Below are 27,753 nucleotides of genomic sequence, written 5' to 3' on the forward strand. Positions count from 1 at the left end.
GAATTATCTCTTCAGTAAATGTTGAGGACAGCACTAACTCCACAATGTCTTTCATTTCCATTAACACTGTGTGACGAGGAGGAGGGTGTGGCCGGGCCGTGATGGTGCATGGCCAGCGCTGAATCAGCTCATCAGCAGGAGAGCGAGATAAAGGGGAGCCGGAGGCTCCAGTTGAGAGAGAGAGAGACGCACGCGGCCACGCTGCATGTGTGTCTGTGCCCTTATGTTTTATGTTGTTTTAAGTTAATTTATATCATTAAAGTTTATGTTGACTGTTCAGCTGGTTCCCACCTCCTCCTTGCCCATCCTTTAACTGTTACACACTGCCCATGCCCTCCCTCTGGTACTACATTGCCAACCATAATGAGAAGCAGTCAAAGTAATGCAGCGTTTTCGTGCCAATTCCCACCGAGGTAAGACTTTATTTTGATGGTCCCAAATAAATATTTAACTGACTATAAGTGACTTATCAATTGGCTTGCTATAGCTAGTAAACAGTGTTTCAACAAACATTCAGTAGACTTTCAGTAGCCTGTATATAGATCTCTATTAATGACCTACTTACATTATTGTTGAGAACATCAGTTCATTAAAAGGTCATTAATAAAGATCTATATACAGGCTACTGAAAGTCTACTGAATGTTTGTTGAAACACTGTTTATTAGCTATAGCAAGCCAGTTGATAAGTCACTTATAGTCAGTAAAATATCTATTTGGGACCACCAAAATAAAGTTTTAACCCCACGGATTGTCATTTTTGTGGTATATGTTTTGGAAATTGACTTTGGTTTATCAACCTTATCTTTATATTGATATGATTCTATTTTCCTGTTCAAATAATCAAGTGTAAAGTGCTTCAGACGAATCATTTCCTGAATGCATTAAGCCAACTCTATTGGCACAATACCTTCAAGGAGGTCATGAAGAATATCAGGAGGGAAACTGTTATGGGCATGAAAATGCTGCTACTTTTGTTTTAAGATACAGTCTCTTTTCACACCGCATTGACTTTAACCATTTCCACTTAAGACGTTCTGGATATGCAGATCATGATTTACCTTAGTTATTAGACTAAATTCACCCTCAGTAACATCATGGGACTGAAACTGGTCTTGAGTTGCCAGACAGAATCTGCACACATATTCTGATCTAAATGACTGTACAAAGCCTGCCAATCCGTGAGCTGCAAGATTATCTGCTGCAACAAAAAGAACAGTGCCTTTGACAGATTGACCAAGAGACTCAATGAACACACCATCTTGTTCTGGTGTACTTATGTCTTACAATAAAGGACCAAGCACACTTTCATAGCCACATTTCTGGATATCAGGAACTTTACATAGCATTGCCAGCTGTATCACATGCAAAGCTGATCAGTATTTGCTAGGTAGATCAAAAAGAACCCAGTACACTGAACAGAGTTTGTGTATTTTCCTTGAAGTTCCTAAAGGATTTGCAACCTCTATCTCATCAATGTACAACAGCAGTGGCAATTTTAACTCCCCTGATGCTGACAACAGCTCATTTTCTTGAAAATTCAAACCATCTCGATGATGTGTATTGACTGGATCATGGTGAATGTGCTTCCTGAATTCGGTCAAGTATATCAGTATGTTTAAACAGCAGCTGAATCATAGGAAGTATAGGGACATATACAGCTGTGTGCCCAGGCTCTAGAACAAACTGAAATGGCATAATCATGGGGTAATTTCTCTCAATAAAAGTTTTTTTCTGTTTATCTGAGGATAATTCTGCTCCTTTAGCAGTTGCTCTGACAAAAACATTACTGTCCATATGAGCACAATCCATTTAATCAAGGGCAGCTTCACTTACAGTACTGCAATGTCTCTGTAATACGTCATTAATAGCTTCTCTCAGCAGATGCCTTGACAACGAGTCATCGTTCCAAAGTGCATGAAAATGATCAGACATGTGAACATAAGTTCATGTTATGCCAACCTCAGAAATGAATTGGAATGGGGAGTTACACTGTTTTAAAATGTGCTTTTAGTCCTAATTCATTACAGATTTGTCTGTAAATTTCCCCTCACACATACATGCATAGAGAAAGAAAATCACATTTTAATTTCACTCACATCTAGGTATGCTCTCTGTTCACAAATTTGAACCTGTATAAAGAAAATAAAAACACAAATTAATAGTGAGGCAGAGACACATCAGTGAGATCAAATAATTTCAAAACGGGGCACAGTTGACAACATTATAGCTAAGTTAATTGTAAACATCGCTAAAAACAACCATGCAACATTGAATGAAATTCGTATAAAAACATTTTCCTGTTTTAATTTATGTTTTATAACGGAAAAGCTTCGAGACAAGGTAACTGCAATAACCAACTACAACTCTACGCCTAAATTGTTTGCATTTATAGTTCAAATGTTGCACACACCGAAAAAAATATCATACCATGTAAAGTGTTCCAGATAAATTACTTTTATTAGGCATATTAGCAACAAGAAAATAGTTACATATTCTGCTCCAAATGACAAGTTATTATTTAAAGATTGGTACTCACCAGATTACAGTCGCTATCCAAACCGCAGCAACCACAGAATTAAGAACGATGACTAATATTGACTCCACAGAAACATGTTGAGGCATCGGCTCCTGCATGGCATCTCTGACATGTCTGGTGGGCTTCCAAATTCAAATCTGAGTGTGCAATTTCAAATGGGGATTCGTAGTACGGTGTTCATTTTAGGACACACTCAGACCGCAATGTCAGTTCTCAGACATCAGGCAGAACGGCACTGTTCCTCAGAATAAAAGGGTTCATGTCTCAGGAAAAAGATTGTCATGTCTAAAGGTTCGTACAATAAGGCATCAGACCAAACAGCCTCAGACCAAAAGACATCAGACTAAAAGGCATCAGACCAAAAGGCATCAGACTTAAAGTCATCAGACCAAAAGACTTTTTGTCATATTTCAGAGCTCTCAGACACCCAAAATGAATGGGTAATTGATCAGTGCTGGCCACCAGCTACTCAAGAGGGGCTACTATTTCTAATCCATTAACCCTGACAGACACACGGTCTGCCCATCTGATTAAAAGTAAGCAAGGCCAGAGAGCCTGCTGCCCAGGCCTTGTGGCAGTTCTGTGGAGACAGGGTGCCAGACTGGCCATTGATAGATCGGATTTGGCCCACACTCTCATCCATCTGCAGCCCCAAACATTCAAATGACTTGTGGGAGCTCAGAAGAAGATGGTTGATAAAATCAAAAGATAACTCCCGCTGCAACATTTGTTTTCCTTTTTAATCATGACATGTTTACTCATTGCTGCTGGGTTTAAGAGAGAAGTTAATTCCCTCATGAATGTGAAAGTCCAAATAATGCATATGAAAAATGTGCTTATCTATGTGGGTTGTTATGGGAAAACAAGCTTAATTATTATTTCAAGTTGTAAATTGGACATTAAGTACTTCTATGACTCACTTCAATTTAGCAACCACAATTACACACAAATAACAGATGTCTCAGAGTTTGAGGTTGCCAAAATTGTCAAATGAAATACTAAGGATTTACATTTATGTTTTTAGCAGATAAGCAACTTACGTTAAAGTGCACAAATCGTGTTAATTACAAGTACCAGGACAGGTAGCTAAAAAAATACACCAAAGATATTATTTGTTTTCTACAGGAATATTGTGGTGATAATTCTTGCACTGGCAAAACAACAGAACATTTGAAGGTTTATGGTTATCTGAAGTCCAATCTTGCTTTAATATTATTGTGTTCTTGCAAGGCACATTCACAATGTATTCATGGCGGTCAAAGCCATTCTTCCTAACTACTACTGGGACATGTTCTGTAAAATAATACCTCATATAAATAATAATAACAAATAAAAAAAATCAAATAATAATTTATATTTAGAATTTTATTTATATACAATATTTAGTTCATCCTCATGAGCCCCAGCCATTCATTAATGTCTAACTCAAACATTTTGTTTTTTATTTTTATCTGAGACAACACATGCCTCAACTATACAGAGGACACCATGGGCTTTTCAGATATACCAAATGTTTTGGGGTTTGGCCATGTTAATCTTTTTTTAATCCAGCACATTTTATGGAAAGATGAACATTAGGTGTACAATTTTTCATTTATTATTAATATTTGATTGATTCTTTTTTTACTTGTAAATAAACATTTTTGAAAATACTTGAGTTTTTAAAGAAGTGTATAATTTTCTTTTACAAAAAAGACACTGATGCCTTTGATGTCCTTTGGAAGGGAACATCAGGGCTCAGTGTGTTTTCTTTTGGATGACACTGCAGGTTCATAGGGTAAAACAAAAAATAATCACATTCCTTTGAAACATGAGATATTCCTATGAAATGAGATTTTAATTCCAGAGTGCTGACAATTTTATCTTAACACTGTAAATAATTCAACTTCAATTTTGTCAGATAAACTCAATTTTAAAATGTCAATCTGTCAATGTGAATCTAATGTAGAAAAAGTTAAGATTAATTAAAACAATCAATAAAGTCAAATTTTATGCCTTTTAAGTCAGACCAACTTAATTTTTTAACAGTGAGCACATACAATGTCAAGTTTGGTAGTGAAGGTAGAACCTTTTGAGCATGCTCAGCATGATCATTGATGCTCAGTCCTGAGGCAGAATAATCTCAAACATTTTGCAAAATAACTGCATAGGATTGTTCAGTGGGAACCTTAAGGCTACGCACTATGATCTTCGTATTGTTGAATCTGCTACTGAGCATGCATACTGGCAATACCCACAATCCCTTCCTTGCACCATCAGGTTGATTAGCGTTCACTTTGATGAAGTTTCTGAAGATATTAAGTTGACTTAACTTCTAAATGTTTGAAGTACTTGTTACTTACTCCACCTTTTAAATTGGACCAACTGTTAAGTACTATGGTGGAGCTAACACCTTTTTTATTTTTTTTTTAAGAAAAATACATAAAGTTTTGTGGTAATCAATATTATGCCACAAATGCCGTTGACTGAGCTTAACTTGTATTGTACCCGGAATATTCCTTTAAATTGTTTAGTTGGAGCAACTAATTTGTGTGAAGTAAACTCAAAAAAGCTTTACAGCTGGTTGATTTGCTTTTAAGTGTACTCAACTTTTTATTTTTTACAGTCACTGATTAAATGCAGGCACTGCTAATTCATATGTATACTAGACTGCCTCACATATAAGCATCTTTCATAGATATATATATATATATATATATATATTTACATTTTCTTTAAAGTAATGTTGCAGAGAATGTGTTTAAGGAATATTCTAGGTTCAATACAAGTTAAGCTCAGTCGACAGCATTTGTGGCATAATGCTGATTACCACAAAAATGTATTTCTTAAATAAAAACAAAAAAACACAAATCGAGGTTACAGAGAGGCACTTAAAATGAAAGTGAATGTGGCCAATTTTTGGAGGGTTTAAACACAGAAATGTGAAGCTTATAATTTTATAAAAGCACTTGCATTAATTCTTCTGTCAAAACTCGTGTATTATTTGAGCTGTAAAGTTGTTTAAATTGTAATTTTTACAGTTGTTTTTTGACATTACATTGTCATGGCAATGAAGTTGTAAAATTGGCTATAACTTTACACAGAAGTTTACAAAAAAATAATTTTTTGCTGGGTCTCAAGAGGTTCACAATATTTAAAATGTGTACATTCTATTGTGTGAAATCTTAAACATTTAAGAAAAATATAAAAGGGCTAAAGTCTAAAATATGCAGAAAATATTATGAATCTCATTATGAAACTTATTGTGGCTCTAACTTGGAGAGTGACTTCTTTTTGTGTGCTGTAAGTTGCTTTTAAGAAGATAAACTTTGCATTTTGATTTTGTGTTTTCTATTTTAAACCTGCAGCCTCAGCAACTGTGGAGGATTTTCAGATCAGACCTCATTCTTTGTTCGTTCACTCATATCGAGCTCCGACGTTCTGCGATCACTGTGGAGAGATGCTGTGGGGTTTAGTGAGGCAGGGTCTGAAATGTGAAGGTAAAGGTTTTTACACAACATTCGATACTTCTGCCAAAATTACATTAGAGGCAATAAAACACCACCATGTGATTGTGTTGTTGCTGTCTTTGTGTTAGGCTGTGGGCTGAACTACCACAAACGCTGTGCATTTAAAATCCCAAACAACTGCAGTGGCATCCGTAAACGACGACTGTCTAATGTGTCCCTCACTGGGCTGACCAACACTCGCTCTGTATCTGCTGAGCCATCTCCCAGCACCTCTGATGAGGCTTTACTGGTGAGTTTGATTATACGTGGAGGAAAGCTGGCAAAAATGACTCTGCTTCAAAACGGGGAACAGTTTCACACTATATTTTGGCAGAAGCTCCCTCCTTCAGTCGTAACACTCTTATTCAGAAAGCCATTCAACTGTTGTAACAAGTCCCTAATTCTTTACTCTAGATTTACTGGTGAGTTTCAGGTGTCCATTTTTTATGCAAATGTAAAACTTGAAACATAAAACTAAACTTATAAAACACAGACCACTGGAATCCTAAGGTTACTGCAGAGCCTTAATGATTTCATATGTTATTGATACTGATCATAGATTTGGTTTATACCCCTTCTTGTTCACCTAATATGTTGCAGTTCATTATTTTATTGTTTATTTTTATACACAATTTACAATCATATTTAATCAAACTACACATTGATCACTCTAAGACTTTATAGATATTACAGTTTGATTTTTTTGTTAATGCATGATTTTCTGTGAAGCTGCTTTGAAACGATGTGTTGTGAAAAGCGCTATACAAATAAAAATGACGACTTATTAAAAATATTGTCTGTATGTCTTTCTCTCTCTGACCCTAACTCTCCCACCCCCCACCCTTTCATTCCTGCCCAGTCTCCTGTCAGTCCTAGCATGGAGGTAGGCACCAACTAATTAAATTCTTTCCCTCAAATAGACCACCTGTTTGATCACGTTGTACAAACAGTTATCACAGTGGGTAGAAAATGAAACAGAAAAAAATCCTTTCGATTTAGTGGTAATGGACGTGAATGAATTCTGATTATCTTGAGGATTTTATTCTGGTTCATTAGCCAAAATATGGCTCTGGGACATTAGAGATGTGTAGATATTGGGGAGCTGGGGCAGGTTGTCACACTGGGAGTCGTTAAGGGCTATATCTCTTAATTTTGAGTTAAAAGTGAAATTACACAAATGCTTTTTTTCTCAAGCAGTGGTTTAAATGTTAGATTCAAATACTTCAAAACCCTGTTAAATTAGAATCATTTTGTGAATGATATGCTTCAAACTAAATTTTCAATATCATCATAGCTGTTTGGTTTACATTCAGTCAATGGCCAACTATATAATGAAGGTAGATTTAAACTGAAACTGAGTATGTTTCATAAATGTAAGATCAGGTTGTCAGGTATTTATTAGGGCAACCTCCAATTCATTATTTAATATATTTATTGGCCAAAACAATTACATGATATATTTGTAGGCCATGTTACCTTTTTATTTATTTTTTTTTTTTATTCATGTTCTTAAATTCTATTACTGTTTAACTTTAGCTGATGTTGTAATGTTCTCACAAAAGGTAAGTTTGATTTTAATGAACTGTAGCTTTTTTCCTGCACTGCAAAAAATAATTTATTTCATTACAAGTATTTTGTCTTCTTTTCCAATAAAAATATCGAAACATTCTTAAAACACGATACTTTTACTTGAGAAGCAAAATGACACAAGATGTTTTGTCTTGTATTCAGAGAAATCTAACTAAATTTGGAACGGTTTATGTTTATGACAGGAAAAAATGATTTGCCAATTGGTTAAGAAAAAAAAATAAAAGAAAAAAAACTTGAGAAAAAGGAAAACAACTTTATTTTTCTTACCTCATTGGCAAATCGTATTTTCTTGTTTTAAGCATAAAACCCACCAAATTAGATCTTGCTCTTAGAAAAAGACTTAATATCTTATGTTAAAAATATTAACTTTTTTCTTAATAAAAGGAAGTTTGGATATTATTACTGGAAAATTAAGACAAAATAAATAAATAAATAAAATAATCAGTGTGGCCAATAACAGTGGAAATTTTCAGTACCTTTTTTGTACCCACAAGTTATTTGCCAATACAGAAATTAACTTTCAAAACTTAACCTACCCTGAGAAATATTCACTGGTGTAAAAAGTGTGACAACTACCCCAGGTCTTCTATATAGATTATTATATTATTATCCTTTGATGCACGTTGCCCTTTTAAATTATATTAAGCCAGGCGTACATTTATTTTCTCCCAAAGTTTGAGACATTTTAACAGAGATGTTGTGGTACACTCTGGAGTTTGTTTGAAGAAAACTGTTAATCGACTGTTGACTGCAGAATCAAACATAACTGCTCTCTAATCTGTTTCCTACATCTAAGACAGTTTACAGCAAATTAACTGCCTCTGTGGTAACACTTTATTTTGATGGTCCCAAATAGATATTTAACTGACTATAAGTGACTTATCAACTGACTTGCTCTAGCTAGTAAACAGTGTTTCAACAAACATTCAGTAGACTTTCAGTAGCCTGTATATAGATATTAATTAATGACCTTTTAATGAACTGATGTTCTCAACAATAACGTAAGTAGGTCATTAATAGAGATCTATATACAGGCTACTGAAAGTCTACTGAATGTTTGTTGAAACACTGTTTACTAGCTAGAGCAAGTCAGTTGATAAATGTAAGTAGGTCATTAATAAAGATCTATATTCAGGCTACTGAAAGTCTACTGAATGTTTGTTGAAACACTGTTTATTAGCTATAGCAAGCCAGTTGATAAGTCACTTATAGTCAGTTAAATATCTACATGGGTATATCAAAATAAAGTGTTACCACATCTGTATTTTAACTGAACATGAGCAAGGAGATATGAACTATAAGATTACCTTACCTTCCACACAAATCTGCTTAAGGCCACTGGTGTAGTGTACAACATGACAACAGGAAACTATTGATCGTTGTCTTTCTTTAGAGCACATTGAATAGTTGATTATGCACACCTGCATGGTGTCAGATCTATTCACAACAGGTGGTAAGACATCTGCATCTTTGCCAATCAGCAGCACATTAAAGATCAGCTTGATGAAAAAGTTGTTGTTCTGAGATGATGCAAATTCGTCAAAGCTCAGCATATACAACAATCTCCCTCAGCATGAACCTCGTAGAGACCTCTTTCACCTAATCGAGAGCGTTGTGGTAGTGACTTTGGCTTGGGCTCTTTCCCGCATAAACTTGGGAATGTTTTGTGTTGGTTATTTTGCCATGTCTTACAAGGAAGTCTAGATCAGTTGTTTAGGGTTCCACAGCTGTGTATCACAGTTTTCTTTACATTAATTGTCCACAGCAAAAAACACCGTCAGACATCTTTCCTGGGAGAGGGCGCTCCAACTCCTACATAGGTCGGCCAATAGAGTTAGACAAGATCCTGCTCTCAAAAGTGAAGGTGCCACACACATTTGTCATCCATTCCTACACGCGCCCCACAGTTTGCCAGCACTGCAAGAAGCTCCTCAAGGGCCTGTTCCGTCAGGGACTACAGTGCAAAGGTAGGAGCTTATACTTAATATTTACAGCTATGGTTGCATAATGATTGATTTTTTCCCCTGCAGAAATTGTTTTAATATGCACATCTGAAAGGAATAGTACACCTCAAAAAAAAAAAAAAAAAAAGAAAAGAACTCTCTCACCATTTAGAGAACCTCGTGTCGTGTTGCCTCATCCAAGATGCAATGGTAGTGAATTTTCATAACCCTGTATTATTTTCTCTTGTCAGTGAAACACAAAAGTAGATGTTAGACATAATGTCCAAGCTGCACTTTTCCATAGAGCGAAAGTTGATGGTGATGCCAAAAATGGCTGCAAAAACAAAAAAGCATGGTATAAGTATTATAAATGTATATTCCAAGTCTTCTGATGCCAAATGAAAGCTTTAATTTCGGTCTGCTCCTCATACAATGCCAACTTAGTCTCATAGAATGAACGTTACTAAAACAACATTTTTGCAAACTGAGTTTTAAGTGCCGTATTTTACATTTCGCAGCAGTTTCCTGGTGAAACTTACAGTAGAGGCGCTACAACAACTGTGCGTTTTATTCACTTATTATTCACTTCACACAAATCACGAGTACAACGGCAGATTATGACTTTATAAACACTTATTTTTTGCTCTATTACTCACACACTGCTATGTTATGATATCTAAACAATTTTACTGTAACGCATCATTTGAAAACTGTACATATTAAGGCTTATATTAAAGACCCACCTACACTGATACACTTATTCCAACATGATTACCTTTCATGGTAAGACTGCTAACCTGATAGAGTGTTAAACTGAGTGAAGGGCCACGGTTTGAGCCCATCCAAGCACGTAAGTGGACTCTTGAGACAAAAGTGTAATAGAAGTGATTCATTATGACGTGTTGCTTCAGAAATTGTGCTTTTCATTGTCGTATTTGCTTTTAGCACACTATTGGTTAGGTTTAGGTTAAAGTTTTAGGTTAGGGAGGTACGTTTTACTCATTAAAATCTCCATCTAATATTCACCTTAAAAACATTGTCTGATTACGACACCATTTTACTCACTTTTGTCTCATTATTTTGTTTTGCAAAAACGTTGCCATGGTCACGCAATGTTCATGAGATCAGGTTTGGTGTAATTTGATGGCAAGTGCCTTTGGCTCTCATATTTCACATGATCAATCATGACATAAATTTTAAATATACACGACCAGAGGGGAATATTATCAGTAAACAACAAATCACATTTTGCCAAATGAAGCTCAGACATTCTGCCTATGATTTCCTTTTCTGTTCCATGGAAAAAAGAAAATATTACAGGTTTGGAATGAAATGAGTGTGAATAAATGATGACAAAATCTTAATTTTTGGGTGAACTATTCCTTTAATGCTTCTCATTAAAAAGAGCCCCCTCCAAATCTCCCCTGATCCTGTTGTTTCTGTGTAAAACATGTTTATTAACTCATCTTAACTGGTACTGAGACAAATCAGCCCCTGTTGAACAGTGATTACTAATTACTTTCTCTAATAATCTTTGCAGTTTTTTAATATTATAATCCATAAAGCTAATTATACACATTACAATAAGTACACAAATGTGTATAATATACTATAATATTTACTAGAACATATCCGGCATATAGGCTGATTTGCTATTATCTGCATAATGTAATGTGTTAGACAGAGAATGATGCTGAGAGAATGACTACATTTGAAATGGAAGGTTAGAATACTGCTCACTGCATATAGATACTGTATGCTATACACTGCCTACTATTTTGAAAAAGCAGTATGTGAAACAGTGTAAACTATGCAGTGCTCAGTTATTTAAAAAGTAGCATGCTAGGTTGTTACATGCCAGAACATTACATACAGAAAATGTGTGTACTGTGCATAGTATACATACTGCATACTGCAAATCTAAAGGGATATTTCACCCAAAAATGTAAATTCTGTCAACAATCACTCAACTTTATGTTATTCCAAACCAGTATGACTTTCTTTTCATCTGTGGAATACAAAAAGGCAGAATGTTAGTCTCAGTCACCATTCACTTTCATTGTATGGGAAAAAGATGCGATTAAAGTGAATGGTGTCTTAGACTGATATTCTGCTTATCATCTCCTTTTGTATTCTACAGAAGTAATACAATTACATTATGACAGTAAGTCATACAATTTTGGAATAACATGAAGGTAAGTGAATGTTGACCGAATTTAAATTTTTGGGTGACCTATCCCTTAATTAATTATCCTACATATTTAATGTAAGCCTATTAGGGCTAGGTTTGCTAAGCCTGCACTCTGATAATACCACAACTATCAGTCTAACAGATCGTATCATTTGTTAACTAGAGCACAGATATAAAGTAACACAACAGCTGTTTCCTATCTGTCACTCACTCGATGTTATGTCGATGTAGTGACACTAGGGGTCACACTTGGGAGCCCCAAACACCTCTGATCTTTGAAAAAAGGCCAATGGGAATTGGCAAGTGGAATTTGCATGCCACTCCCCCGGACATAGGGGTATAAAAGGAGCCGGTATGCAACCACTCATTCAGATTTTCTCATCAGAGCCAAGCGGTTCTATTCATTGAGCTGAATTCTCCACGATTTTCATTCACCTCCTCTGCTGGATTCTTACGGCGCATTTCAGCTGGATTCATCCCTGGGTGCTTCGGCAGAAACAAACAAACAACAAAAAGAGTATATTCTAAAAGAGTATATTTTCTTCACTAAAAGAGCAGCACACACGGAACGTCTTTTTAAAGATGCCTTTCCATTTGTGTGTTATTCATGGTTGCGGTCATTATCTCTCAGCTTCTGACAGCCACGATCGTTGTCTTACATGTTTGGGCGCTGCCAACGCGGAGACATCGTTCGTGGATGGGTCTTGTCCTCATTGCGAGAACATGACCATGGCAACATTGCGGTCGCGGCTTGCCTTCGTAAGAAAGCATGCCACCCCAGCGGCTCCCCGCCTCGGTTCTTCTACCTATGGGTATGAGGCCACGGCGGTTAGCACTGGGGGATATTTGGGGACCTCAATGGGAGCACCTCTGCCGAGTATCCCCCCACGGACCTCCCATTCCTTAGCACGCTCGCTTGCCTCGGTCGGGCTCTCGGATGAGACTGCCGGCTTGTCTCAGGGAAGACGATGAGCTCTCGAGCGCAGCATCAGAGAGCGGGCTCGTTCAGTCCGACGCGGAGGCTTTGGCTGGGCTTCCTCCCTTTGGGTACGGTCGCCCAGTCGCAGGCCGACGCGGAGCTGGCCGACATGCTGGCTCGATGATTGGTTCCTCGGCTCAGAGCGCCACTCACAGCCACGCCCGGCCCCGGTTCCTTTCTTCCCGGAGGTGCATGAGGAGCTGACAAGATCGTGGAGGGTACCTTTCACGACCCGATCCTGGTCTCTCAGCTCCCCCGCCCTCACTACCCTCGATGGTGGGGCGGCCAAGGGCTATTTGGGTATCCCCCAGGTGGATAAGGTGCTCGCGGTGCACTTGTGCCTGCAAAGCGCCACCACCTGGCATGGGTGCCCGAAGCTTCTGTCCAGGGCCTGTAGGTTCACGTCGTCTCTGACGGCTAAGGCCTATGGTGCCGCTGGACAAGCTGCCTCCACCCTGCATGACATGGCTCTCCTGCAGGTACACTAAGCCAAGGCACTGAAAGAACTGCATAAGATTGATGCAGGAACTGCGCTCTGCGACCGACCTCGCTCTCCAGGTGACGAAGATCACGGCGCGGTCTCTCGGGCGGGTGATGTCCACCCTGGTGGTCCAGGAACTCCACCTCTGGCTCATCCTGGTCAAGATGAGAGAGACTGACAAGGTGCAGTTCCTTGACGCCCCCATCTCCCAGGTTGGCCTGTTCGGCAACACCGTCGAGGGCTTTGCCCAGCAGTTCTCGGTGGTGAAGCAGCAGATGGAGGCCATTCAACATATCCTGCCCCGGCGTGGCTCAAGACCACACATCCCGTCTGCTTGTCGCCAAGGGCATCCTCCTGCAGCAACAGCACCGGCACCCCCACAGCCCGGCCCCGCTGTGGAGTCCACCGCAGGAAGCAGATGCCACCTGTCTCACGGCCAGCCGCAAAGAACCCGAGAAAGGCTTCGAAGTGCCCCTGAGATGGGCAACCCAGGGACGAGGAGACCCGCTGCTCTGGAGCTGGTGAACAGACCACTCCATCCCCCGGTGAAGGGCTGGGAGGAGAATCTTTTGTTTAATTTTCATTTAATTTCGCCGCATGACCTGCGAGTACTGAACCGGGCTTTGCACAGACTCCCGTTCAAGATGCTGACACAAAAATGCATTCTAGCGAGCGTCCGGCATCAAGATTGATTCGCGGTGGTAGACCTGAAGGATGTGTACTTCCACGTCTCGGTTTTACCTCGACACAGACCCTTCCTGTGATTTGCTTCACGAAGGTCGCAGAGGCAGCCCTTGCCCCGCTAAGGGAAGTGGGCATTTGCATACTCAACTACCTCGATGACTGGCTGATCCTAGCTCACTCTCAAGAGTTACTATGCACACACAGGGACCTGATGCTCAGGCACCTCAGCCTTCTGGGGCTTCGGGTCAACTGGGAAAAGAGCAAGCTCTCCCCGGTTCAGAGCATCCCTTTTCTTGGCTTGGAATTGGACTCAGTCTTGATGACGACGCCCCTCATGAACGAGTGCGCACAGTCGGTGCTTTACTGTCTGAAGGCATTCAGGCGGAAGACAGCGGTTCCACTGAAACTCTTTCAGAGGCTCCTGGGGCATATGGCATCCTCAGCGGTGGCCACACCACTCGGGTTGATGCATATGAAACCACTTCATCACTGGCTTCAGACTCGAGGCCCGAGATGGGCATGGCACCAAGGGACACATTGCGTAGTTGCCACGCCGATCTGTCGCCGCCTCTTCATCCCTTGGCATGACCTAGCATTTCTACGGGCAGGGGTTCACCTAGAGCAGGTCTCCAGGAGTGTCGTGGTTACGACGGATGCCTCCAAGTTGGGCTGGGGTGCCGTATGCAACGAGCACGCAGCCGCCGGCTCCTAGACTGGCCCGCGGCTACGTTGGCACATCAACTGCCTCGAGTTGTTGGCCGTACTGCTCGCCCTGCGGAGGCTTCAGCTGTTGATCCAGGGCAAGTATGTGTTGGTTCGGAGAGACAACACGGCAATGGTGGCATACATTAACCGCCAAGGTGGCTTACACTCGCGTTGCATGTCACAACTCGCCCGCCGTCTCCTCCTTTCTGCGGAATCAGCAGCACCTCGTGTCGCTGCGAGCCACTCATATCCCGGGCGAAATACCGCAGTGGACGCGCTGTCATGACAGGTTACGCTCAGGGGAGAGTGGAGACTCCACCTACAGGTGGTCCAGCTGATTTGGAGTCAATTCGTTCGAGCACAGGTAGACCTGTTTGCTTCCCGGGAATCCTCCCACTGCCCACTTTGGTACGCCCTGACCGAGGCACCCCTCAGTATAGATGTGCTGGCACACAGCTGGCCCCCATGACTATGCAAATATGCATTTCCCCCAGCGAGCCTACTTGCACAGACCCTGTGCAAGGTCAGGGAGGAAGAGGAGCAGGTCGTCCTGGTAGCACCCTACTGGCCCACCCAGACGTGGTTCTCGGACCTCACGCTCCTCACGACAGCCCCCCTGGCGAATTCCCCTGAGGAAGGACCTTCTTTCTCAGGGACGGGGCACCATCTGGCACCCGCGACCAGACCTCTGGAACCTCCATGTCTGGCCTCTGGACGGGATGCGGAAGACCTAAGTGGTCTTCCACCCATGGTGGTAGACACAATCACTCAGGCTAGGGCTCCCTCTATGAGGCGCCTGTATGCCTTGAAGTGGTGTCTGTTCGCTAAGTGGTGTTCTTCCCGATGCGAAGACCCCCAGAGATGTGTAGTCAGATTGGTGCTTTCCTTCCTGCAGGAGAGGTTGGAGGGGCGGCTGTCCCCCTCCACCTTGAAGGTGTATGTAGCCGCCATTTCGGCACATCACGTTGCAATGGATGGTAAGTATTTGGGGAAGCACGACTTGATCATCAGGTTCCTGAGAGGCGCTAGGAGGTTGAACCCCCCAGACTGCACCTCATTCCCTCATGGGATCTCTCTGTAGTCCTTTGGGGATTACGGGGAGCTCCCTTCGAGCCATCGGAGTCAGCCGAGCTAAAGGCACTCTCTCTGAAGACTGCCCTCCTGACTGCGCTCACTTCCATCAAGAGGGTAGGGGATCTGCAGGCATTCTCTGTCAGCGAAACGGGCCTGGATTTCGGTCCGGGCTACTCTCACGTGATCCTGAGACCCTGACCGGGCTATATGCCCAAGGTTCCCACGACCCCATTTAGGGATCAGGTGGTGAACCTACAAGCGCTGCCCCAGGAGGAGGCAGACTCAGCCTTGGCATTGCTGTGTCTGGTGCACGCTTTTTGCATCTATTTGGATCGCACGCAGGGCGTTAGAAACTCCGAGCAGCTCTTTGTCTGCTTTGGTGGATAGCGGAAAGGAAGCGCTGTCTCCAAACAGAGGATCGCCCATTGGGTCATTGACGCCATCGTGATGGCATATCATGCCCAACACGTGCCGCCCCCCGTGGGGCTATGAGCCCATTCTACCAGGAGTGTGGTGGCCTCCTGGGCCCTGACCAGTGGCGCCTCTCTAGCAGACATCTGCAGAGCAGCGGGCTGGGCAACACCCAACACATTTGCGAGGTTCTACAATCTCCGGGTTGAGCTGGTTTCATCCCGTGTTTTGTCAGGTACAAACAGGTAAGTTCCGGGACAGCTGGCCGGCATAGTGCCTTTCCCTCCTTTGAGGTGAAGACGTGAGCTGTTGACTCCCAGTAGTGTTCACAATGTGGTGATCCCTGGATGACTTTCCTCCTTAGCCCTGTGGCAGACGAGTTTACGGAGAAACTCGCTGCCGGCCCAGTACATGTGCTAACTAAGCCCTGTACTGGGGTAGGTGCTCCACATGTGCTGGTCCCCCCTAGGTGGCCCCATGTGATGTATATCTGCCGCTAAATCATTTCCCTGTTGGTAAACTGTGTCTTCCTTGGGCAGTGGTTCCTCTGTGGTTTGTAGAGTTCCTCCCCTCTCGGGTAGGACCTACCATGGGACTTCTCCACATGACATACTTCCGACAAGACTCGGTAAGACCATGTGACGTATTTTTCAAAGATCAGAGGTGTTTGGGACTCCCAAGAGTGACCCCTAGTGTCACTACATCAACACAACGTCTCGTTCCCTCCATCAGGGAACAGAGGTTACGAAAGTAACCAGGACATTTTTTTTCTTTATATACTGTATACGATGTATCAGTGTAGTGGAAGAGAAATGTATGCCATGTGCCAAGCAGTAAAGAGTGCAGCTGGCTGTGCTGTCACAAACAGCTTTAATGTTCATGTGTTCAATGTGCAAGGTCTAAGCCTGTCAGCCACCAGCACAACAGGAACTCATATGTTTATGTGCCAGATTGGTAGTAAACTCTCTCTCTCACCTCCCCCCCCCCCCTTAACTCTTTCTCCCTTTTCTCCACTCTCTTTCCCCTCACATCATCTCAGATTGCAAATTCAACTGCCATAAACGATGTGCACCAAAAGTGCCAAACAACTGCCTTGGAGAGGTGTCAAGAAATGGAGGCAAGTCTAACTTTAGCGTCTCTCTGTGAATCAATGATCAACACTGCATTTTCACAACAAAAACAACAATATTTATCCCAATGAGCATTGAAATGCCACCTGAATATCGTACACCCTACGTACCATCAATGATGTGCGCTCAGATGAAAACACTAGGCTAATGTTGGAAGATTGAACCTGTTTGTTTATATCATGCAAAATTAGTTAAGCCCAATGTTTATTATAAAACGGATAGTTTAATGCTCAAAGTAGCTATTGCTTGGCAACCGTAAATAACCTACCATTAGGATAATGAACTATATTGCCTGATGGAAGAATGTATTATTGTAACCACTATTCATATAGTTAAACTCTTTAATTATAATATTTTGTCATCATACTAGAGATTTGGAAATATACTTTCTGTATAATAATGTAGGATAAAATCTGATGCTAATATAAGCGAGTATAAAATAGTCCAAATGGGGACTTGCTTTGCTTTTTTCATTCATTCTTCTCTCTGAACCAAAAAAGATTTGTTGAGTCCTGGTGCTGAATCAGATGTGGTCATGGAGGAGGGCTGCGATGACCATGACGGGGAGAGACATAGTCCACTGATCGATGATATGGAAGAATCCCTGGTGGGCGACTCTGCTGCACTTTTGGAAGCTGGACATGGTGAGCTTGGAGATTTCCAGGACCAAGACCCAGATGAATCCAACAGAATCATCAGGTAGCTCCTCATCACTTCTAGAAGCACAAGAAACAAAACCAACAAACACCACAAATTGTTCACATTAGTCCAAAAAATTATCAGAGCTCACTTACTTGTTGACTCAGTTAATGATTTTTAAAAGCCACAAAAATAACTACTACAGTTTGACTGGTTTATTCTTAATAGGCAACATGGACATTTAGACGAAATTCATTAAGTGCATTTCAAACAGAAAGTAGTGAGCACTAAAATAGCAGTTAAACAAATGTATTTATTATTAGTCTTTTAGTGTTACTGGTAAGAATTTGGATTAAACATATTCTATGTCCCAGTTAGGGTAGAGGGATAGTTCACCAAAAACAGAAAATTATGTCATTCTCCCTTATGTTGTTCCAAACCCAAACACAAAGGGAGGTGCTAGGCAGAATGACTCAGTCACCATTCACTGTCACTGTATGGAAAAAGGATGCAATGGCAGTGAATGGTGACTGAGACTAATATTCTGCCTAACATCTTTTTTGTGTTCCACTGAAGAAAGAAAGTCAAATGGGTATGGACCAACATGAGGGTCTGAATATTATGACAGGATTTTCCATTTTAGGTGAAAATAAATAGTATGAGTATTCTAATGCTCTGAACAAGTATTTGACCTGCAATTTCCATTTTCCAAGAAGGTTTTGACATGTCAATGTGTTTAAGCCCTTCCACCAGCAACAACATCCCACTTATGCGGGTGGTTCAGTCTGTCAAGCACACTAAGAGGAAAAGCAGCAATGTTGTGAAAGAAGGCTGGCTTGTGCACTTCAACAGCAAAGACACATTGGTAAGTGGTCTGAGATTCTACCAGAGAAACCGTACAATAACATACAGTATTAATAAAAGGGACAGTTCACCCAAAAATTAAAATTCTTTCATCATTTACTCAGTCTTATGTCATTCCAAACACGTATGGCTATTTTTTTCATCTTCCATCGAACACAAAAGGAGATGTTAGGCAGAATGTTAACCTCAGTCACAATTCACTTTCATTGCATCTTTTTTTAACATATAATTAAACATGAACACTGAGGCTGTCATATACTATCATTCTACCTAACATCTTATGCAAGTATGACAAGAAGGTAAGTGATGACAAAATTCATAATTTTTTTGAGTGAACTTTCCTTTTAACATGTGAATTATGTTGAGAAAAAACTTTGGACAGATAAGCAATAATTTCTGTTGTTTTTTTCACACTAGCGTAAGAGACATTACTGGCGACTGGACAGCAAGTGTATTACCCTCTTTCAGAATGACACTGGAAGCAAATACTATAAGGTAAGTTTGAGTGATCCATGAGTCAAAAGGTGAGTTCATATTGTATACTCTACATGACACACAACGGAAACTCATATCAACAAATTAATCTAGGAAATATTTAGAAGGTTCTTATAATATTTTTGATAATGTTGATAGTTCATCTTGATAGGTTTTATGGATCACTGCACACATTATATTCAGATGCATGTCTTTGCAATATAATTCAGGTTTCAGTTTGCAGATAAGCCATTTTAACCCTCTCCAACACAGGAAATTCCCTTATCTGAGGTGCTGTCTTTGGAACCGGCTAAAACATTCAACCTTCTCCCTGAGGGTGCCAACCCGCATTGCTTTGAGATTGCCACAGCATCTCTGGTGTACTATGTGGGAGAGAATCTGTCTCGAGCTGACGGGGGAACATTGGGCTATGGAAGCAGTGTGCTTGTTAGCGGTGTGGGACAGGACGTGGCCCGCATGTGGGAGATGGCCATTCAGCATGCACTTATGCCTGTCATCGGCAAGGGCATATCTCACGGCAGCCATCACAGCCACCACAGTATGAATTTCATGGTGAAACATTTAGGGGCTCATGCTAAGACTCTAAGCAAGGAATTCACTTTGCTGATACCGCCATTTATTTGCACGTGCTGTTTGCATTGTTTTAGGGCTTTGCGTTTATTCACTAAAGGAAATATGCATTACGCAATTCCTCATTTTGCAGGACGGTTCTGAGTGCAAGGTTGTGGAGGCAGCAGACTACCATGATCTAGTGTAGTGTTTCAAGTACCTAAATTGGCTCTTTAAAGGTACACTAAGTCAAAAGTAAAAAGAAGTTCTCAGTAACCAATTTCATTGTAAAAATGCGCTATTCGCAGTGAGCCATATTTAATTTATTCCGTGAGTGAAAGCAACTATTGAGATCAGGCACGTTCCTATTGAGATGACTGTATTTCACCAGTGGAATTTTGCAGTGCAAAGGTAAATGTGACTAATCCTTAAGACTGATATGATAGGAGTTCTCGTCTCATGTGAGTGTACATAATTTTAAACATAATTTAAAAATATACTTTTATTATTTCTTTCTGTTTAGAAGTTGAGTAATTTGCAATAAAATTACTGCGTGCACCTTTAAAATGATGAAAGTGTGCTCGACTGCACCACACACCAGGATTTATGCCCGGACTGGTTATAATGCACATATCCAATTTTTCATTATCATTTGATGAATTACTACTGCCATGATCAATAAAGAATGTACATAAACATTATATATAAAGCAATAGATATTTTTTTTTAATCATATATATACTCACAGTACAGTGCTATTTCAGCACATTTAGCACCTGCTCAAACTGGATTGTGAATGGTTTGTTAATAAAAAGTAGTTTTGCACTGAAAAGCGTACAAAGTGGCGCAACGGTTTGGTGAATTCGCCCCTTAGACTGAACCTAGAGAGAAATCACATAAACAGATACAGCAACTAAAGTGCATTGGTAATATTGCTGTTTCTAGTTTTATTTCAAGGCTTTGTGAAGTTTTATTGTTTGTATCTGCCAGGAAACTGCACGGCAACTAACTATTTCAGAAATGTTAAGTTTTAATGCATTTATTTTATGATTATTTATAAGAAAAAATAAATCATTACAGTACATATAATAAGTATAAATAGTATCCTTGGTGGTTTCATCCAAACAGATTATGAGTTTTCTTTAGGATGATATTGTGTTCAATATACTTTATTCCTCATGTAGATTTATTCCAAATTTATTCAGGTAGATTAAATGAGTAAAGGTGTAAATCTGAGGATATAGCATGCAATATGAGGGAGACTTAATGAGTCACACTTCTTTTTGTTTTCATTTATTTTATTTTTTTTCAAACAGAAGAGGTCTCCATTAGTATCTCTGTATCCAACTGCCAGATCCAGGAGAACGTGGTAAATATTAATGCAGTTTTATAGAGATTTTTTTTTCTCATATTTGAAGATGAATATATCATAATCTTTAGTCTTCATATATCAAGCTTTGTTTCTGTGTTTAAGAGTTCACTGTTCTAGCCAGCTTGCCTGCAGTATACCTGCAACCTTGAGTTCCAGTGTGATATAAATACACAATGCCTCTATTGGAGATTATTTTGATTACTTGCTCGGACATGAGGTTGCCATGGTTACTTGAGTCTTTCTGACACAGTCCTAGTGAGATGTGAAAATGGCTCTTTAGGCTACTGGTCTGAATTCAGGCTTTGTTACAGTACAAAATGAAAAGACTAGATCAGGCGAAATCTGATGTTTCAAGCAGTTCTTCTGAGATTTGGGAGCAACCCATTTTGGCGCATACTCTTATATTTTTATCTGTTTTCCTTACAGGATATTAGCACAGTGTATCAGATTTTCCCTGATGAAGTACTTGGCTCTGGGCAATTTGGCATTGTCTATGGAGGTAAAGTAACTATTTTCAGGCAGCTTTCTGACACTGGGTCCTGGCAAGGAAATGCTTTATGTTGGAGTCAATACTAGGATATGCACTGGTGTTGATGAATCTGATATAATATGTATTTTGCTATATTTACATTATATAGCACATTAACATATTTATAAGAGATCCATATGTATGCTTTCCCCCTATTCACATCCAATAAATGAACGAATAGAATGCACACTACAGTGTAGATAACCGTTTTTGGCGTAATGCAGGAAAACACAGGAAAACAGGCAGGGATGTCGCCATCAAGATCATAGATAAGCTGCGCTTTCCCACCAAGCAGGAGAGCCAGCTGCGCAATGAGGTTGCCATTCTGCAGGTAAACACAAATAACACACAATACAAAGACTGTTGTATTTTTAATATTGTATAATATATTATTATGGTCCTCAAGAGAGGTGATAAAAATGTAAATATATATTTTAAATGGACAAAAATTGATTAAAAATGCATATTAAATATAGATGTCATCTTATGCAGAACCTCCACCATCCTGGAATTGTCAACCTTGAGTGCATGTTTGAGACACCAGATCGTGTCTTTGTTGTCATGGAAAAGCTCCATGGCGACATGCTGGAGATGATACTGTCAAGTGAGAAGGGGAGACTGCCAGAACGCATCACCAAGTTTCTCGTTACGCAGGTACGTCTCACTGGCACTGTATCTTGCCATTCAATCTTGACTCCAGTGTAAGGGACTGTTCAGTCCAAACGCGTTCTGGCGCTAAAAAAAAGCAGGTGTCTCCAGATGCGTTTTTAAAAGTTGAAAATCGTTTTAACTTGACACAGCATCTGAAGAATGCGGCAGTTCCAAAGGAGACACTGAAAAACATGGAGATGCAGCTCTACAGTGAAATACATCCATATAGCACGTTTACATCACAGACAGATGCAAAAATGCGTTCAGTGTGAATGGCCCCTAACAATGGCAAATTTAACTCTAAAAACACATATCAATATTTCTAACTGAATGTTGTTTTTTATATTTTTTATTTTTTTTGTATTGTAATTATAATGTCCCATTCCTTTCTCAGATTCTTGTCGCTCTTCGTCACCTTCACTTCAAAAACATTGTTCACTGTGACCTTAAGCCTGAGAATGTTTTGTTAGCCTCAGCCGACTCTTTTCCACAAGTGAGTAAAATCCTTACAGAACACAAAGCCACAACAAAAGAAAGGAAATATTTGAATGAAGTAAAGTCACACCAAAATTAACATAAATGGATCTGTTTTTGTAAATGTACAAGAATAAAAGATGATAATTACAGTTCTCGTGGTGTTTTCGAGGCATAAGGGTGTTGTGTGTGTTTCTACATTCTAATGAAGGATTTCTCAATTATCCTTCCATTGTTTCTTCTGTCTACTGCTCGAGCTGTCTCTGGAAGCTCTCAAGCAGAAAGATGACTCACTGTTTGAGCACAGGCAAACATTTGGGAAGAATACTAAACAAATCACTTTGTGTCATTTACAAATATTTTCCAAAAAAGATGCAAAGGTGGAGAACTAGAGCTGTCAATGTATGAGCTTGGTTCTTATGCACTCAGGTGCTTGTTGCTCTGCTTAAGCAAAAGTTTTAAAGTGGAAAGTGTAGATCCACAGGAGATACATTGTAACTGTATCCAACCGGGTTATAATTTCACTTGAATTTTGTGACAACTGATCATTACAGCATCAAAGCTAGCAAGAGAAAAAAGGATGTTATTTTTTGGTCTTTTGTGCATCTCAGTCCTAGCCTAGAATAAAATAGCCAGTTCCTCCTGAGTGTCTACTTATTGCAGCACTCATTATTCATTGGTTTGTCTTGCAGGTGAAGCTGTGTGATTTTGGTTTTGCACGTATTATTGGTGAGAAGTCTTTCAGGCGTTCGGTTGTAGGCACACCGGCGTACCTTGCCCCAGAGGTGCTTCGTAACAAAGGCTACAACCGCTCGCTGGACATGTGGTCAGTGGGTGTCATCGTCTATGTTAGTCTCAGTGGAACTTTCCCCTTTAATGAGGATGAAGACATCCATGACCAAATCCAGAATGCTGCTTTCATGTACCCACCCAACCCCTGGAAAACAGTGACCCCAGAAGGTACGTTTTGGGGTGAACCGGGATCTTGTGTGAGCTTTAGTACATTGGTTCTCAACTGGTGGGTCTGTTCTAATGGGGTTGTGGATAGCAGGGAAAATAATAATGCAAACAATAAAATAAAGAATATAAAAAATAAAATAAAATGAATAAGACCACTTTGACACACTTAGCAAACCAAAGTCACATCCACAAGTGTCCAATTGATTTGATGCCTATTATGTTAGCTTCTACCATTGTTGACCAAATTTTGAATTTACTTATTCAGTCATGTTAATTATTTTACTTAAAGATTGGGCTATGCAGTTCATGGTTATATTAATACATTTTAATGTTTGATAATAAGGACATTTTTGTTTACTTTTGCATAATAGACAATTTTGGTACTGCACTGGTTCATTGTATCCAGTGTAAAATCTGGGTCCTGTAGCAAAACCAGTAAAGAACCACTGCTTTAGGGCTGTGTACTGTGCATCACATGTGGCATAATGGTCAATAAATGTAAAATTATGGTTATCTTTTTAACATGTTAGCTTGAAAAATCCATAATACTGTTATTCTGAACTTGGTTTAGGGTTTTTTCCAGTGGCAGAGCTAGGGGCCCAAAGCCTGGCCACCTCATTGGCCACCCCATTCACAATTGCCGTTTTGGTCATTTTTTTGTCTTGGGCACAATTTCGTTTTTTAGAGTTGGAACCATCTCTGTACAACCGCAACACACAGGAGACTTAACATGTGCACACACCAAGGTCGCCGCACTTCTCTGTCCCGGGTGTCACTGTATCCCTCCGTTTTGGTATCCACACGCTTCTGCTTTCTACACCAACAACCACCATCAGTCCCTAAACCGAAACCAAAATTCTAACATTAACTTCTCCAAGAGCTTTCAAGCCACATCAACTAAACTCAGTACAGGCCTTTAGGCTGTCCTGAAATAGAGTGCTATGACTTTTCAAACTGATTGGATTTATGGTTTTTACAAAGCGGATGATTAAAAACTTTGTCCTGTGTATTTAGGCTGTTTCTCAGTGCCCGTTCTTATTGTGTTCTTCTGTTCTTGTGGACTTGTTTGACGTCATCGACCACCTCCAAAAAAAGGAAATAGTTGAGGTTGTTGAATCTACATAACGAAGCACATTTCAAAACTTGCATAGATGTGTTTTATGTCCTCACGTCCAGCAAACACTCATTTTCGCAAGAATGAGAATGCATTCTTAGCATTGTGAAACACCAAAGTCTTTCTAGCAAGTCAGTCCACTGTCGGCCATCTTTGGAACGCTTCCGGGAGGCTATTTCCAGTCATGACAGTGCAGCTCCTATCTACTTGAATGGGGGAAAACCGAAAACTCAAAAACTGCCTCCCAAGCTTACATATCAGCAGTAAAATATGACAACACTGCTATCATAAATTGTGCTTCTTTACCTCATTTTACACTAAAAAGCCAAATTTTCCCCGGCTTGTATAGCTCTCAAGTTGACTGACAGGCGATGTCTGTATCTTTAAGGCAGTGGTGAATTCTCAGGGCCAGCAAAGCCTTCTCTGCTGGCGTAACATGCCAAATAAATACATATTTTTCATCATTTAATTCTCAATCACCTTTTTGCCTATGTATTTTTAATCGCTTTCCACTCTTAATCTAAAAAACAAATAGAGAAAAACGAGTTTATCCAGTCAGAATTTATTCCTTGACGCTTACAAGCAAAGTGTGACAACTGTTTCACATATTGCATGCCCGAAGCAGCGCGTGAGTCTGAGCTCCACCCCTTCAGGCCTTCAGAATTTCCACAGAATCCCTCAACAGTGCAAATTAATGCGCATCTAATGTCAGATTGTCAGATTCATCAGCCAATCAGATCGATTTATTTGTTCTTGGTGGGTGTGATCTTTAGGATATGTCCCGGTCGAGGCCTTCTATCTGGCCTTGAGTGACACAATCACGCTTTAAGTGATGTACGTAATTCAAGAGTGAAAAGCATAAGATCAAGCTGTCTGATGAGTTGGCTGTCATCACTGCTGGTATTGCCTTTGAGAAAGAGATCCTTATGGATTTAAAAACACGAGATGTTCTGCATGACCGTGTGATTGCTTAATTTATTAAACAGGAAAGGAGGACTGATTTTCACTTCAAGCAAATTGGTAAGTGCTTTTTGCATTGTTATAGCAACATCAGGAGTTTTCTAAGTGTAAATTAGGCTGCTGGAGCATTCATTGTCGGATCAAGTTTTGAAAGGTAGTGCTGCGTTCCATTCAACTCAAAAAGTCAGATTTTACAACTTCCTACTAGGAAAATTGCAATGGAATGCATCTTTAAGTCAGAATTACAACTTGTAGGCTCGTGCAGAAATTCTCAACTCCGATTTCGCCGATAAAGGAGTTCATTTCCACATTACATGATATTAAAGCTTGTTTAACAAATGCCTGCTGCAGAAACAGGTGTATAAAACATTATAATTTCTTTTGATAATTGTACACCTGAAGCACAAATGCTAGCACTGCAGCATTGTTTATCAGTTGGGTTGCTAGGAGACATCTCTAATGAGAGTCAAACCTCTGCTAAGCTAACAGGAGCGTTGCAGTTTTGTTTCCTTAAACGTCATCTTCTGAATATCGGGGAATGGAATGCATTTATGGTCGGAGATATCAAGTAGGAATATCCCACATTCAACTTGAATGGAACGCAGCATAACTGTGTACCCTGACAAAACGAAATTTATTGCAAGCAACATTTAAATCGCAAATATTATTAGATAGATTTTTCCAGGTATTGTAGACCTCCTTGGTAGATTCATATGAAAAATTATGATTTTTGAATGTCTGTTCGGGAGACGTTCATTTCACAAAACAGTCATGCTGTAAAATTAGGCTTGCTTGAGCATTAAGTGTCGTTTCAAGTTCAGGTGTGGACGTGTTTTAAAAATGTCAATTGGTATTACTAGTTAGCTGCGACATAATGTATGATGCTCAAAGGCACAGGGTGTCTTATTAATTGTGAAACTGTGTTTTCTTAACGGCATGAATCACACTGAAGGCCTAGACTGTAAATGCACGGCCCGCCACTGCTTAAAGGTGATTGGCTCTTTTACCTGTAAGGTGGGACTTCCTTTCTACATCTGTTGAATGTTGGTTAACCTTGGTTGAGTGTCCCAATTTCTCCCATTCATTTTAATAGAAGTGACCTGTCTCTCATAAATAAATAGTCTCTGGAAACACCCTTACATTGACGGAATGTTCAAATGGGCTAATGGAATACTCGTTTATTCAAACTCCAACTTTCAACAGTTCAAATTTAAACCCACACAAGGCCTTTAATCTGCTTGCATAACTACTTTGCTTTTTGTTCTTTAATTTCTTTCTGTTTGTCTGTCTGTCTGATGTCTGTCTGTCTTTCTTACTGAATAACTTGTAAAATCTTCAAACTTCTCATTTTTTAAAACATGTATATTTCTTTTAAGGATTTGTCAATCCAACATCAAAGTTTGTCTTGACTTGTTTACAAAAATATAATCTCTCCAAATCAAATGCGAGTGCTATTTCGCCCCTGTGAGTTAACTATTTGAACCAAGGGTCATAAACTAACTGCATTAACCTCTCTAAAACGGAAACCATTTAGACTCCAACATGTGTGTGTTAATCTGTAAAAATTAGGTGTTAATCCACTCTCGGAGCTCTTTTGTGAATCCCACACCAGCTGTTTGACAACGAGCCTTATTAGGCTAGTTATGTGAATGTAACTTTTGTTAGTACATGTCCCTACCACTGCTAATATACTTGAATACAAACTCACTGCACAAGAATGCTTTTTCTAGTCAGCCAGCTGCTAATATCCAGCCTTGTAGTTCATTGAAGTGAAGTTAACCTCAGCATGCTTATTTTGAAGGCACCTCACTACTCTTGTAATATAAACCTTTTAGTCTTGGTGATCATATTTGAGATCCAGTTGGTCTAATTATCTCTTACTTCCTGTGACTGTATGCACAGATGACCTCAGCACACCACAATCATTTCTACT

The 27,753-nt window shown here is 40.0% G+C and overlaps 1 protein-coding gene across 1 annotated transcript in view; it reads left to right on the forward strand.

Moving 5' to 3' along the window:
• LOC127411418 (serine/threonine-protein kinase D1-like) overlaps nt 1–27,753 on the forward strand; it is a 79,564-nt gene that overhangs the window by 47,960 nt on the left and 3,851 nt on the right. The window contains exons 3-17 of the mRNA XM_051646962.1: nt 5,885–6,016; nt 6,115–6,275; nt 6,885–6,908; nt 9,381–9,582; nt 17,123–17,200; nt 17,714–17,912; nt 18,594–18,717; nt 19,134–19,211; nt 19,464–19,749; nt 21,077–21,129; nt 21,559–21,631; nt 21,886–21,992; nt 22,154–22,315; nt 22,707–22,805; nt 23,479–23,746. Coding sequence (XP_051502922.1) covers nt 5,885–6,016; nt 6,115–6,275; nt 6,885–6,908; nt 9,381–9,582; nt 17,123–17,200; nt 17,714–17,912; nt 18,594–18,717; nt 19,134–19,211; nt 19,464–19,749; nt 21,077–21,129; nt 21,559–21,631; nt 21,886–21,992; nt 22,154–22,315; nt 22,707–22,805; nt 23,479–23,746 — 2,046 coding nt within the window. The remainder of the gene's footprint in view (nt 1–5,884; nt 6,017–6,114; nt 6,276–6,884; nt 6,909–9,380; nt 9,583–17,122; nt 17,201–17,713; nt 17,913–18,593; nt 18,718–19,133; nt 19,212–19,463; nt 19,750–21,076; nt 21,130–21,558; nt 21,632–21,885; nt 21,993–22,153; nt 22,316–22,706; nt 22,806–23,478; nt 23,747–27,753) is intronic.

The sequence above is a fragment of the Myxocyprinus asiaticus genome, chromosome 20 (genome assembly GCF_019703515.2).
Source record: "Myxocyprinus asiaticus isolate MX2 ecotype Aquarium Trade chromosome 20, UBuf_Myxa_2, whole genome shotgun sequence".
Classification (NCBI taxonomy): domain Eukaryota; kingdom Metazoa; phylum Chordata; class Actinopteri; order Cypriniformes; family Catostomidae; genus Myxocyprinus; species Myxocyprinus asiaticus.